This window comes from Passer domesticus, chromosome 6 (assembly GCF_036417665.1).
Source record: "Passer domesticus isolate bPasDom1 chromosome 6, bPasDom1.hap1, whole genome shotgun sequence".
Classification (NCBI taxonomy): domain Eukaryota; kingdom Metazoa; phylum Chordata; class Aves; order Passeriformes; family Passeridae; genus Passer; species Passer domesticus.
This window is the reverse complement of record NC_087479.1, coordinates 52,092,419-52,107,673: the sequence shown is the minus strand read 5'-3', so window position 1 is coordinate 52,107,673 and position 15,255 is coordinate 52,092,419. Positions and strand designations below refer to the sequence as shown.

Genomic DNA, 15,255 nt, shown 5'->3' with positions numbered 1-15,255 from the left:
ATGTGAAATGATCTTTTATTTATGTCAACAAAAGGAGATCAGAAAAGCAGATCATGCCCTGTTACTGACCAGCATTGGTTATCCTCAAGTCGAAAATGTATTTTTGCTTTTTTTGAAGGTATAATTTCTGATTTGAATCTCTGCCAAGTTACTGGGACAAAAGCAACTACTACATATATAAAATTAGGACTAAAGCAGTTTTAATATCATGTATAATATGTAGTCACACCTCTCAATAAAATGATCTGCTGTTTTACTGAGGTGCTAGTATTTCTGTTGTCAGTCTGCCATAAATTGTGGGGAATTTAATATAAGAAATGGCTTTAACTTTCAGCCCATGTCCTTCTCCCCTGGTCTCTGTGTTTCAGAGCTTAGTTTCAGCTGTTTATCTAACAAAAGGCAGTTCAACACAAATGCATTCCAGTGTGTGTGAAGCAGACTGGTAGGACAAGGCTGGATTATGTAACTGCTTTGTGTGGATTCATGCAGTATATTACACTGGATTATAAGCAACTGAAATATTGTTTTAGTAATAAAATGCCCAGTGCAGTTTTGATTTTGGTGCTTTTTCTTATGCTTACCTGTGAGCTAGGAGTGCAGGGAGCATTATTCTAAAAAAATGTAAATAAATTCAAAACTTTGATCTGAGAGAGAAGGCTCTGTTTTTTAGTTTACTGACAAATCTATGGTATGATGTAGTATTTTAAAAACCAGCAATACTGCTGTTATGTACATGGCATATGCAGAATCAACCTCACTTCATTTTTAAACGATATTGTTTCCTTTTTGACATGTGTTCTAGCAGTGGACAAGAGAGACGTTCATTAAAATCACAGCTTATAAGCTTAGAATGAAGAATGAATTAGATTTAATGTCAAAATAGTGGGATAAGAAGTGAGTACTAAAGTTACAGCGTGCATTCGTGACCTCGATGTTTTTAACATTCCTGGAATACCAGATTTGTCCAGTTCTCGGCATCACCTCATGATTATTTGCTATAACTGCATACCAGAAAACCTTATTTCACAAGGATTTTCCTGCATTCTGGCCTGGTAATATACTTGTAGAGACTTGTTGGCATTTGCAATTTTGAAGATTTGTTGTTGGACCATTTTCATATCTGGTTCATGTCTCGTATATTGGATTTGAGCTGCTTCTTCCAAAAAGCAGAGGAACTGGCAAGACCTCTCAAAAAGTGGGTGGAGAGTGCATTCTCCCCCTCCCCCCAATTTAAATATTTTACTCCTATGACCAATGTGTGTTCACAGCAGTGACTTCTGCATGAGCAGCTTTTCAGCATCCACAGGGAGTTATTGGATTGGCACTGAGGAGCAAAAGTTACTCTGAAAAGTCACTTGCTGCTTTGGCTTATGGCTGAATTAATTTATATAAGCATGGCTGAAGTCTTCTAGTTTGAAATTCAAGATTTGATTCTTGTTACACTTTCATTGATACTGTTACTTAAAAGGATGTGTTTTGGTCATTTCATGTCTGAATGTCTTTCATCCAAAAGATTAGCAGCATTTCCAGCTGTGTAGCTGGGAAACTGTGATATTTATTAAGATACATATATATCTACAATTTTCTGTGGGTTTGGGTAATACAATTATGAAAAATTCACATGATTTGGGAAACTTTTATATAACCAAAAAGTGATGAAGTGAATGGAAATGCATTAAATAGCAATAACTTTGTGAAGTTTGATCAGGCTTGTAAGATTGTTGATATCAGTTTTTTGTACTACTGTGCCTTAGCTGGAGAAGGTAACTGTTTGTGTTGCTATGCCTGGGAAAAACATTTTGCAGTAATAACTTCTGTGGAATCATATGCAGTTAATAAATAATTAAATATATTTTAGCTTGATTTAAAATGAAAGCACACCAGTATTAAATTCAGTTTATTTTGGCTGCTACAAACATAATTATATTTGTATTTTGTGTGGCAAAGGCTAAGTAGATAGTGAAGTGTTCAGTAATACATTTTCCAAAAGGTTTCAGTTTGATCCAAGGTGAACAATGATATAATTAAGGAAAATGTAATTAAATGTCAGATTTTTTGCTGACTTTGGCTTTAGACTGCAAGAAGTATTGTGTGTAAGAGTTCAGCTAAAGCCACCTAACTCCAGCCCCTGAGTTCAGACTGAGAATTAACAGAGATAACCTAAGTGGGATGTTTTAATTGAACTATTTTTCTGGTTGCTGAAATGGAAAGAAGCAGTTTAACAAAAGAAAAAAAAAAAGACTTGGTTAACTTTTTTTTTCCAAAAATCATCATTAAGATTTCAAGAACACTTCAGAATTACAGAAAATGAGGTTTTCATTGGCTCTTCTTCCTTTTTTAACTACTTCTTGCAGGTTCTGAATACATTTAATGATGCAAGTGTTCTTTAACAGTCTGTATTTGTAGTTTGATAATGAAAAGAAATGGTTGGAAAGCATTACCTGAAAAGGAGTGTTTGGTGGCATGTTTTATGTATTGGCTGGGTTTTTTTAATGAAACATTTTGAGCTTATCAGCCACTAAATAAACATCTTTTCTAAATATCCTAATTTCTTTTGTTAAATACATAGATGGAATCTATGCTGAAGCATTTTTGGGTGTGTAATAAGGGATAATAGTTGACATACTTCTTATATTATTAAGGTGTGTCATTATTACAGCATATGCACACCCTCTTATGTCTTATTGCTTAAATATGATAGTGCTTATAAGCTTTCCTTTTAAAGTATGAATTTACTACAGTGAGTTAGGTAACAGCATTTTGATGTGCACTGTTTCACCTATTATGGGTAATACCTTACGTGTCTGTTGCAAGAGCCTCACTAGAGTGGAAGCAGTATTTAAATGAGGGATTGAATTTAGTGGTGGTTTCTGAAGTTCAAAGAAGGAAATGTAATGACTCCTGTCTCTTCAGATGACTGGCTTTAAGTGTGGCAGAAAAGAATGTGCTGTTTCAGTTTCCCAATATGAGCTGTGTTGCAGTGAATGAGGCAAGAAGGGGATGCTCAGGAGTTCTCTCATTTCCTTTTTGTTTGAGGTGCCCCTTCTTTGGGTTTCCCTCTTCCAGAGGCTGCAGTTCTTTCTGCCAGCACTGGTCCAGAGGGAGAGGAGAGAGCCAGTTAGCTGCTTTGAGATGCCATCTAGAAACGTGTAAATGAGATTTGCCAAGTGCACCTACGTGTTTCAGAGCCCAGTAAGACACACGGGAGGTGTGTGCTTTCTGCTGGGACTGCAAAAAGCAGCGTGGGGAGGGAGGGAGGGGATTCTGCCCCTCTGCTCCGCTGAGATCCCACCTGGAACACTGCATCCAGCTCTGCTTCCCTAGCACAGGAAGGACATGGAGCTGTTGGAGGGAGTCCAGAGGAGACCACCAAGATGATCACAGGGTTGGAGCACCTCTCCTGTGAGGAAGGGCTGAGAGAGCTGGGGTTGTGCAGCCTGGACAAGAGAAGGCCAAGGGAAACCTTCTTCTGGCAGCCTTGCAGTGCTGAAGTGGTGCTACAAGAGAGCTGGAGAGGGACTTCTTACAAGGGCAGGTAGAGATAGGATAAGGGGGAATGGCTTCAAAGTGAAGGATAGTGGGTTTAGATGAGGTGATAGGAGGCTCACTGTGGGAGTGTGAGGCACTCCCAGGTTGCCCAAAGCAGCTGTGGATGCTGCATCCCTGGAAGTGTTTAAGGCAAGGCTGGATGGGGCTCTCAGGAACCTGGGATGGTGGAAGGTGTCCCTGTTCCTGGGCAGGGAGTTGGGTTTAGATGATCTTTAAGAGACTTTACATTGTTGATAGTTGAGCTTATGTGGTTAAAGTGAACCAGGTTACTGAGTGGTAACAAGACTCTGGTATTTCATGTGCATCTTCAGGATTCTTTTTTTGTGTGTGCTTTAGTTTCCTCTCCTCATTTAGGGAACTAAGTGCTTACCCAGTTGCTTGGTATTATAAGAGCCTCTCATGTCCAGTCACAGAAGGCTTTAGTATTGACTATTCCAGATTCTTTTATTGTCCTCAGACTCGATGAATTTACTGTTGGATGTTTGTGATATGTTCAAAAATTATCTGTAGAAAACAAACAAAATAAACCCCTAAGTCAGTCAGCCCCTTGTGGCACATGCACAGAGCCTAGCAGAGATCTAATTTGCATCTCTTGGGGAAAACCAATCATTTAGTCTTACTTTTAAAAATAGCTTATTATTTCAAAAGAGAACTGTTCTCCTATACAACGACAATTTAATTTGATTGAGAGGTTTTTTTGAATGTTCCTTCTAAAAGACTTTTTACTAAGTGACTATTGTGTTGAGTGCATCCATTTACTTTTGTTGAAGAGCTGTTAATAGATGGATGATTTATGATCTAGCTGTAGAGAAGCCTTTCTGATTCTTTTCCAGTGTAATTTGCTAGGGTCACTAGTTCTTTAATTTGATGTCTTCTGCACATTTGCTAATTGAAAGCAAAGATTCTGGATAGTGCTTTTATAAACAGATTAAACATTTGCCTACTTCCAATAGCCCTATCTTGTCTTGTCTTCAGAAACTCGCAATTTAGAGTTATCTAATTTTTTATTTTGATTACACAGAACACTTGGAATCATGCTCTCTGATACTTTCATTTTCATTTTCCGAAATCTTTTGTGTCTTCCCTTCCAAAATACGGTTTTATTCTGGGAACTTCCCCAGGAACCCTTCTGAGAAACTATAACATAGAAAGACTTCTTAGAGGGTTTTTTTTCAGTCCTCTTTAAGGGATTTTACCCTTGCTCTTATTTTAGCCATTGTCATCATCAGTTTTTAGAAGCTTTCTCCTTCTGATGCATGATGAAACATATCTCAGTAGTAATTGAGGGGATTGTCCTGTTCTGCTCTGCACTGGGGTGGCCTCACCTTGAGTCCCATGTGCAGTTTTGGGATCCACAATATAGAAAAACTACAAAGCTATTAGAGGGTGACCGAAGGAGGGCATGAAGATGAGGGGCTGGGAGGTGGGAGGGGAGGCTGTTTGAAGAGTGGCTGAGGTCACTTGGGCTGTTCAGCCTGGAGAAAAGGGTCTGAGCAGAGACCTCAGCTGTTAAATCTTCCTCACGAGGGTAAGAGGAGGGGCAGGCACTGGTCTCTTCTCTGTGGTGACAGTGACAGAACTCAAAGTCCTGGCCTGAAGTTGTGTCAGCCAGGTTTGGGTTGCATATCAGGGAAAGTTTCTTCCCCCAGTGAGTAGTTGGGCACTGAACAGCTCCCCAGGGCAGTGGTCACAGCACCAGCCTGGCAGAGCTGAAGAGTGTTTGCTCAGTGCCCTCAGGCACATGGTGGGACTCCTGGGGATGGCCTGTGCAGGGCCAGCAGTTGGATTTTGATGATCCTGATGGGTGCCTTCCAACTCAGAATGTCCTATGATTTGATGATTGCAATCTTCATTCCTTAGCAGATTTCTCTGCCGCGTTTCTCAATCATTTTCAAATGTAATTTTATATGTAACTTGTTGGAGTTTTTGTGTGCTTCCATTTTCTTTATCTTGGACAAAATCCTTTTGTTGTCCAAGGTAAGGAACTTTTCTCCCTCTGACAGTTAATTGATTGTTTTCAAAAGATAATTATGACTACTGAATGATGCATTCTGACAGCAACAGGCTTCAGATTCATCACTACTTCCTAGACCAGAAGCACTCAAGTCTACGTGAGGTTTATCACACTGACTTCCAACAAACAAATTACAGGTTCTTGCTGGTATGAGCTATAGCCCTACTCCCCTGCCTTTAGGACTTGCTTTTCCTTCCAAGCTGGGTTCATTCTACTGTGAGAATGTCCTCTGTGGAAAGAGGGTCAAGGCTACTGGTAGGGTTCTGTCTTGGAATAATGCTGTCTTCATGTGAGACATTTCTGTACTGAGAAAGAGCCAGGGCTTGGAGACGGGCTGTGTTGAGTGGCCTGGCTGGCCCAGCACGGTGTGACCTGCTGCTCTCCTGGCAGAGGAGCAGCAGCAGCACATTCCAAGGAGCAGAGCCTGGGCACAGCTCCCCAGGGGAACTATGTGGGCCACCACTGGGATGTGGCAGGAGGAGGAGGGAATGGTTATTGTGGATGCTGATCTTTCAGTTTTTATGTGCTTGCTGTCAATTTTTTTCTTGGCTTTTCAATTTCTGTCTAATACAGGAACATGTAATTAAAAAGTGTGGAAATGTTGAAAAAAACAAAAGTGTTTTAATGAAGTTTTCCAAGCAGGGATTTTGTCTCTAAACTTTTCAGTCAAGCTGGCAAGAGTGCTTTAAAAGCCTGTGGCCAGCTCACTTGTGTTCATTTGGAAAAGAACTATGGAGTCTGGCTGCTTGTCACTGCCTCAATGTTCCTAAGTAGGAACAGTATTGAAATTGCCATACTAAACTTCCCGTGATTATTCTTCCTCTTTGAAATTAGTTTGTGGATGTTTTCACTGCATATTGTGTATTTGTACTGTGTTTACATTTTCTTCAGGTTTTACTTGAAGAAAATATGTATTTCCTGAAAATACCTGAGGTGATGAAAAGGATGTTAATTTTTTTCTTGCTCTGGTAGGTATTTCAGGTATTTTAGTAAAGGAACATCACAGATATTTTCATAGCAGAGTGGAAGACTGTACATGGTGCTGTTAAATTTGAGTGCTTGTCTGAACTTGTTCATACATCCTCTTTGGGATGCAGCTGTGCCACACTTACGGTGGGAAAACAAAGAGCTCTTACTTAAAAGCTGTGGCAGTATTGGGGCACAAAAGTACTGGTTTTGGGGGCTTTAGGGGGGTTTGTTTCTTCTTTTAAGATTGCAGGCTCTAGTTTCACTGCCACATGCCATAAATTTTGCACAAGACTGCAATTTATGTGCAATGTTTTCAACTACAGTAAACATTATTAATAACCTCATCTAGGAAAGAATTAAAATGCTTTGAGGTCATGAACCTAATCCTTGGAACGCCAAGGGTCGCAGTTAGAGTTGACTTTAGTCAGTGTGACTGAATGAATATGTATGAATAGATGTAAAATAAGTCTGACAGTTTTTATCCCTTACTTCTTAGAATTTCTGGGTTGTGAAAGAGGCAGTGACTTAGAAAGTTTTATTGTGTTTTACCTTGGCTTTTAAAATGCATATAAATAAGTAATTGCATGCTTTATGTGGAAGCAATGTCAATGCAGAGTGCTCTTTACTATTTTTGTCTTACATATCCTTTCTCAATATGTTGTATTCAATGAATACAGTAATTTATTCACTCTTCAGAACAGTAGCCAATATTTTATATTTAATTTGATTTTATTTGGTAGCAAATTAATCTTGGTCTTAAACTCTGTTTAAGACAAGTTTGTGTAATATTATGGAGCAGGGGGGGAGAAGCTTGTTAAAGGTTGTTACATGTTGATGTACATTTCCACAGGCTTTGTGAACACTTTGATGTGGATTCATTGCAAATGACCAGGCAGAGTATTTTTCTTAGTTTTTTTTTTTTCCTTTCAGTTGGCAGTATTTCCTTCTAACATTTTTTTTAAAGATTTTCCTTTACTGAGGATACTGTTTCTATTACAAACCCACAAACCTGCTGGCTCTGGAAGCAATTATTTCAGATGAGACTTTTGAATTATAGATAAATATGAACACTTCAATTTTTTTTCTCGACTATGAACGCTTGATAATTTACTCCTTATGTATTTTGAAAGGTAAGTTTACTCATTACTCTTGATATTATAATTTGCTCTTTAAAACATCATTATTAGCATCAGTTTTGCAAATAGGTTAACAGGTATTATGGGAGTCAGTCATGAGTCCCGGGGGCACATTTTTTATAGCATGTAGTACATTCGTGACTATAAAATTTTCTTTTGTGCTTTTTTCTGTTTCTGTTGTTGGCATTAAAGGCATGCATTTAGTCAGGTATTTACCATCTAAGTTTTATTGTTTTCACTGTCTCATTTCAAATATCTGACCAGTTGGTGCTCCAAGCCATGTCTTGCTTGAAGTGAATTGACATTTAAGAAGGTCCCTGCTGCAGGAGCCAAGGAGCCAGCAGAAGTTGCTTAGCACTGGTTACAGGAAGAAACCACAAGGCTCTGGCTTCCAGCAGATACTGGAATCTGGTGCTAGAGGATGTTTGAGTCGATACACTCAGGGGCAGGGATCCCGTACAGAGAGCTTGTACAGGCTGGAGGAGTGAGCCAGGGAAAGCATTATGAAATGAATCAGGGAAAAATGCAAAGCCCGTGTTTGGGAGGGAAGAACCACGTGTCGTGTTTCATCTTGGAGACGGGCTGGCTGGGAAGGCTCTCTGCTGAAAATGACCTCGAGGTCCTGCTAGACAGCAAGCTAAACATGAGCCAGAGTGTGCCCTGGCAGCAGAGATCTCCAGCAGCATCCCAAATGGCATTCAGAGCATCACAGCCAGGAGCCTGAGGGAGCTGAAGTTCTTTACTCAGCACTTTACCGATCCCATCCAAAAAGCTGCATCTGGTTTTGGCTCCCCAGTACAAGAAGGATGTCCATGAAATGGAGCTGTTCTGCAGGAGGGCAGACAAGGGAGTCCAGTCAGGGCCCAGAAGATTTGTCCCATGAGGAGAGGCTGTAGGAGCTGGGACAGTCTGCAAACTGGAGAAGGGACATTTTGGGATGACTGAACAGCAGCTTTCCAGTGCCTGCATGGAGACTGTTGAGATGCAGCCAGGTTCTGCTCAGAGCCAGGTGATGGCAGAACAAGAGGCAAGAAGTTGAATTGCGAGGGGTTGTAAACCAAGCAAGGGAAAAGCTTGCATCACAAGGAGAGTCAAGCATTGGGATAAGTTGTCCAAGAGACTTTATAGTCTCTACCCTTGGAGGTTTTCAAGACTGATTTTGTAAATCCCTGAGCAATCTGGTCTGAATTTGGTGTTTATCATACTTAGAGCAGGAGGTTGGACTGTACAGCTCCTGAAATGCCTTCTCTAGGACCTGCAGCTGTCTGCAGCCTTATGTATCACAGTGTGCAGAGGTTGATGAGAAGGAAGATCTGCAGTGGGATCACATCTCGGTTCAAGCAGCTCCTGCTGCTGAGCAAGAGGGGCAGAGCTGCATCCCAGCACAGAGCTCGCATGCAGTGAGCCAGGTCACACACATCCTGTGGTTAACTTGGTAGTTGATTTCTCACAGATAACTTTGAAGAGTGGTTTTCCACCTCTCTGTCCAACATCCTAAGGCCGCTTAATCTGGGAAGTGGTTCTGGATGTTGTTGTCTGGACCCTGGTGTACCAGGAGATGTTCTTCAGCTGCTGGATTCGCTGATAAAAAAAACCAAAGTGCATGTTCCACCTTTGAGAAGACCTTTTTGGAAATAATTACTTTTTAAAAATGTAATTGTTTTTAAAAATGTAGGAGATAGACCTGTTTATTGCACGATCTCCAGTTTTGATCTAACTGGTGGCTGAACTGACAGCTCTGCATTTGAAAAAAGATGGAGAAGAAAACAACTAATTTTAAATTGTTTTTTCATCTTAATATTTAAATTATTGATGGGTTGTGGTATGGTTTTCATTACTCCATCCAGTCTCTTGGTTTCTGTCACTTTATGTGTAGAGCCAGATATGCAAGATGTTTTCGTTGTAATTTAGTGCCTTGATTCTGTGGTATTCGTCAACAGCATCTGTTTTATAGCAATGTGCATGTTCCTAGAAACCTGTAGAAGCAAAAAAGCCACTTCTGACTTGCCAGATCTTTTGATCAAAAGTTATTAAAGGCCTGGAAGTTCTTCCTAGTAGACCAGCTATCAGCTCTATCTAGAAACAGTATATATGCTTCATTAACTCAATGTAGCTGTTCTTCTGATAAATCATTCTGATTAGCTGGTAGATGGTGTTTGTTGGGTGAGCATGGTTGTCTACTGAAAAGACAAAGGTGAAAATGGCAAAGTTAATGAACAATTGGTCTGAATATGTTTTCACATTTTGCTCTAGAAGGAGTGCATGTTCTCCATGGAAGGGGTGAGGGAGGTGGTCGTGTACAGCGTGGCCTTTCTGTGCATCACACGTGTATTGCTTTTAGTTATGGCACTTGGAATGTGAGAAACAGCAGCTGCAAAGAATGGGGAAATAAATTTGTCTGCTTTATCACACAATCATTTTATTTTTCAGGAAAAGAAATCCTAAGCAGAAATTTGTTTCATTGTCAGCGTGTCAGTTGGCTCATTTTCTTTACCCCTTCTTTGTCAGTTATTTTCTCTATAAAAATATTAAATGATTGCTGTGTTCAGCCTTCATAACACTATGTTTGGCCTTCACTAAATGCCTATGTGAAGTTCTGTGGGAATTGCTTTGAAAAATATCTAGATACCTTAGAGATGTAAATTGTGAAAATGTGTTCTCACATCCTAGAGTGAAAATCTAATTAAACTCCTGTTTTCTTCCAGTTGAAAAGTAGTAGTTTTTTAATATGCTATCCTGAAAGTGTAATTAAAAGTGAAAGCACTTCAATGGAAATATCTCAATATTCCATTTGTTAGTACTAAAAGATTTCTTTCACCACAGAAAGGAAGTGCTCAGCTTCAGGCAAGACTCTATTCCAGGTTTAATTTGGGTTTCAAGAATTTCAGTGAATTGGAAGTTCCATGAGGGAAATGAAAATGAAACTGAGACTTGCACCCCCTTGCCTCAAACGAGACTGTGATTTAGATAAAGGCAACGTTAATCTGCTGTTCATGTAAATTTTTTTTTTTTTAAATCCGCTGTGTTTCTGTTTTATTCCATGTGAGGTTTGCAGGGCAAACCTGGCTGGGGGTTCAGCAGATAGTTCTGCGTGGAGGTATTTATCTGCCAGAGACTGCTTGACTTTTTAAACTCTCCTCATTGTTGCAGCTCAGTCCCAGCTGTAATGTGGAATGCAGCCGGAGCTTCCGGGAAGTGCTGGAACTCTGCTCCAGCACAGCCTCAGTGGGAAGCAGCATCATCACTGGTGGTGACTAAGGGCAGCTGAGCTCAGCTTAGCAATTCCTCAGTTCTTTTTTGGTTTCCTGTGGTCTTGGCAATGGCTGTGGTGATAAAGGAAAGGAAAGGTGAAGCAGCTCCTGGAGCAGGAACTGCGGGAGGCTGTGTTTGTTTCTCTTTCTTGTTTGGTAATGAAATCTGTTGTTGCAGTGAATGAGCAGGCGGCAATGACATGCAGAATTGCACGTTCTAGTGAGACACTGACCTGCCAAGATTCCTCTCATTTACAACGTATTCCAGAAAAAACTTTAGACCAGAAGCATCGTGTTACTGCTTAGAAAGCTCATCTTAGAACACGACAGCCCAGCATTTCTGAAATTGTGGTTTTACATCTTAGTGTAAGAAGCTGGTGTGATGGTTATAATCAGAATAGCTGGTTTGTTTACGTACTGTTGTAAAATTCAGTGTTTTACATGTTGTTTTAGTTACTATACTGTATACTATTTATAGTTGTAATATTTGGTCACATTGTAGTAAACCTGTGAATGTTCATTTTGATTTTTTCATTACTGTAGGATCTTTCATGTGAAAAATGGTACCTTTTACTTTGCACCTTGAAAGGGGTTATTTTGGTGCTGTTTTTACTGATGATTCATTAGAGTTGGAATTCATTTTAGTTGATAGATGTATCTTGCAGATGGTGAATTAAGTCTTTTATTTATGTGAGTAGTAATGCTTTCATGACACAAAAGAATTTGTGGCTATGTGTACTAGCTGCTTACTTTCTCCTAGTAATACACTTACTGCTTACATATTTCTAGTAATTAAGAACACAAAATCATGCAGGAAGGACATCATTACTACATAAAATACACGGAGTGATTTAATAAGTACTGTACATGTCAGGCCTTAATTGCACAGGTGATTAGAGCTTTGGATGGAGACTGAAATGGGCACTTTTCCTCAGAGACCTTTTAGTGCATTCCTTCTGTGTTAATAAAAAGCTTCAAATCTTTGAAGTATGCGCACTGAAAAGATGGTAGAACTTAACCAGAACAACTAATGAAACTGATCAAACAGCAGATTATTTTTTAAAAAATAAAGATAAAGAAGATATCAAAGAAGAAGTTAATTGTTTCAGAAAGGAAAACTCCCTGTGAATCTGTTCCTGTTTGAGTGCACATTCAGAACTGGATCCAGCTGCACTGTGTGCTCAGTCTGTGCAGCTGATCCCTTTATCTTGTGACCTGGAGTGTGACACACAGGATAAGGGATTCATTCCTCTGTCCTGCATTCCATGTCAGTAAATCCTTCCATACCCAGCACCTCGTCCAAAGCACTTTTTTTTTGTCTTTGTTTCTTTTTTTTTTCCTTTTTGTCGGTTTGAAGTTATTTAGGGAAAGCCCAGAAACAACGTAGGCATAAAGGAGGATGCATCCTGCTGACATGTTCTTCCTTTTCCAGGAACTGACGTTCTCCTCACTTTGAGTGACACATACAAGGGATATTGAGTTTTTAATAATCCTGTGAAATAAAATCAAAAGGGGGAGGGGGGCTGCAGTATTTGGGAATTTGGAGGGAATCTTCAGTTCCAGTCTCAGAAGTTGTTCCATTTTGCAATCAGCCTGCTAATTAAAATATGCAGTTTTAGAAAACTGTAGCTGAACAAAATTCTCTTGGTTTCACGAAGCAAAGCTATGCCTTGCTAATCTGTTAATATTCTCTGAGTGCATAAAGCAAACAGTGGATACAGCTGAATCACTGACATCGTTTATTTGAAGATTCCACGTCCTTTGGCAAAGCCCTTCAAAATAGGTCAAGGAAATGACAAGGCAAGGGACAGTCAGGAATCAGGTGGGGACCAGGAGAGCTGAAAGAAATCAAAAGGTGCAAAACCAAAAAGTGTTCATCACAGCAAAAGTGTTCCTTGCTGGAGGAGGAGAATGTTTATATGCAATAAATATCAGTTACAGGATTAACAAAATTGCAGATATTAGCACTATTTATCCAGTTGGGATCAGAGGAAACCCTTGGGACAATTTTGTGAGTGCAGATTAGTTGGATGAGTAGCAAGATGGCAGATGAAACTCAGTGCTGATGAATGCAAACCCATGCATAGTAAAGGAAGTAATATGAACTCTGCATAAGGTTTGCTGTGTTAGGAATTAATTTGACAAATTTAGAATACATCTGAGCAATGTTTTGGACAGCAGAGTTGGAGATCTCTGGCTCAGTAAGCAGCAGTTCATGAAGAAAAGCAAAAGCTAATATTTGTTAAAGGTAGAATTGTGGTAATAGAACGCATAAACAAATAGTTCCCCTCTTGTCTGGAACTGCACAACAAGAAATTTGGGAATGATTACTGGAATGACAAGGTAGATTAAAAGCTTGTGGAGATGTATAATAAATATATTGGATATGTCTTTCTTCATCTTCTGGAACCTGGTATATTTTTCTCTCTTGTAGAACACAAATCAGAAAACAAAAATTGGAAGCAATGTTAAATGCTCAGAGAAACTTTTTTTGGACAAGATGTTTGTAGGTGAAGAATAAGTTCCTTCTTTTCACCAATAGATTCTTGCATTTTCATTTTCATATACAAAGCATTCACAGTAATTTAAGGATTTGCAGGTTAATGAACAAAACCTTTTTAGTTCAGCAGTAGTAAATTTTTCCAAATCCTTTAACTCTGATAAATTTATTTTTGGAGACATTCCACATGTAGGGGAATGACTTTTTTTTTTTTTTTTTTTTGGTGTATGCTGTACTTTTGTGAGATAATGTATTTGCAGTGTTGACCTGTTTGTCACTCAGGCTGGAGCTGAACTTTGTGTTCATACACTGCCTCCTCAATCTCTTATTTAGTGCTCATCGTTGTGCTTTAGACTGGTGGTGGCCTCTTAATTTATAAGTTGCAGTTTATGAGAGGAATTGTATCTGAGCATCTCATACAAATATGAATAAATGTTTTTCCTGCTTGGAAAAACTAAAGCAGAAATCCTGTAAAAAATTACACTGCTAATCAATGAATGTGGTGCTTTTGATTTAAATCATGCCTGTAAGTAAATCCTTTTTAATACTAATCAATCTTGGTACATGCACACAATTAAATTTGGGATTCACAGTGAATTTTAGGAAACAGCAGCAAATAGATGCAGCAAATACATTAAATTCATTTCTGAGCAGCAGAAGAACTAGTTTAAAAGGCTTTCTGGCTCAAGTGAATTTCTGCCAACAGGTATTTGCTGGTTGCCTTCTCAATGCTGAGAATGGTTGTTATTAAAAATACACTGAGTGCCATGGCTATTGCTTATTCTTCACTTGGCATCAATGCCAAAAAAGCAAAGCATTGTGAAGATGCACATGATACTGTCGAGCTAATTCTGAGATGTAGCTCTCTCTTACTGATGACTCTGTTGTATGCATTTTTATGGCATAGATGAATTAAGCATTGGTTTGTTTCTTAGAAGTTTTCTGGTTTAGAGCAGAAATGGGATTTACAGCGGTGCCTGTAGGAAATTACTTTGGGATTAGTGTGACTGTGATACATTAGGTAAGTACTAGTGACTGAGTTTTTGAGAATAATTTCTCATTATTAAAAATAAATGTTACTTGGATGTTTCTAGTGGATACAGGATTTCACCATTGGATTTCTAAAAATTTGTATCCTAAATGGAAAGTTCATTTTTGGTGTGTATCTTAGTGACGTTTTTACACAAAGGTATAACTAGTAAAGTAGAAGTTTGGAAAAGCCATTGCTGCTTGATTTTGGCCTAAGGTTAAAATAATGTCTGGGAGCCTGTAACACTGCAAGGGGTTATTGTGGCCAAAATGCCAGACTGGGCACTTATTCTCATTAAACTTCATCCTCTTGGACTCTGCCCATCCATCCAACCTTTCCTGTCTACAGAGCCCTCCCACCTTCCAACACATGGACACATGCTCCCAGCTTATTGTCATCTGCAAATTTACTGATGAAAGGTTCAATCCCCTCATCCATGTCATCAATAAAGATACTGAACAGAGCTGGCCCCAGCAGAGAGCCCTGAGGGACAGCACTGGTGCCTGGCCCCAGCTGGCTGCAGCACCGTTCACCATCACCCTCTGGGCCATGCAGCCAGTTCCTAACCCAGCCCAGAGTGCTCCTGTCCAAGCCTGGGCTGCAGCTTTTCCAGGAGGGTGCTGTGGGACACAGTGTCAAAGGCCTTGCTGAAGGCCAGGTACACATCCACAGCCTTTCCTGCATCCAGCAGGCAGCTCACCCGGTCATAAAAGGAGACCAGGCTGGTCCAACATGACCTACCCTTCCGAAACCTGTGCTGGCTGGGTCTGATACCCCGGCCATCCAGGGGGTAATGAATAAAACTC

The 15,255-nt window shown here is 39.7% G+C and overlaps 1 protein-coding gene across 11 annotated transcripts in view; it reads left to right on the top strand.

The window, feature by feature from the left end:
- Positions 1-15,255, top strand: part of SBF2 (SET binding factor 2) — a 230,524-nt gene that overhangs the window by 55,702 nt on the left and 159,567 nt on the right. For 3 of the 11 annotated variants that reach the window (XM_064425486.1, XM_064425484.1, XM_064425487.1), the window contains exon 3: positions 10,099-10,139. The exons of the other annotated variants lie outside the window; for them this stretch is intronic. In XM_064425486.1, coding sequence (XP_064281556.1) covers positions 10,099-10,139 — 41 coding nt within the window. The remainder of the gene's footprint in view (positions 1-10,098; positions 10,140-15,255) is intronic. 11 annotated transcript variants of the gene reach the window in all.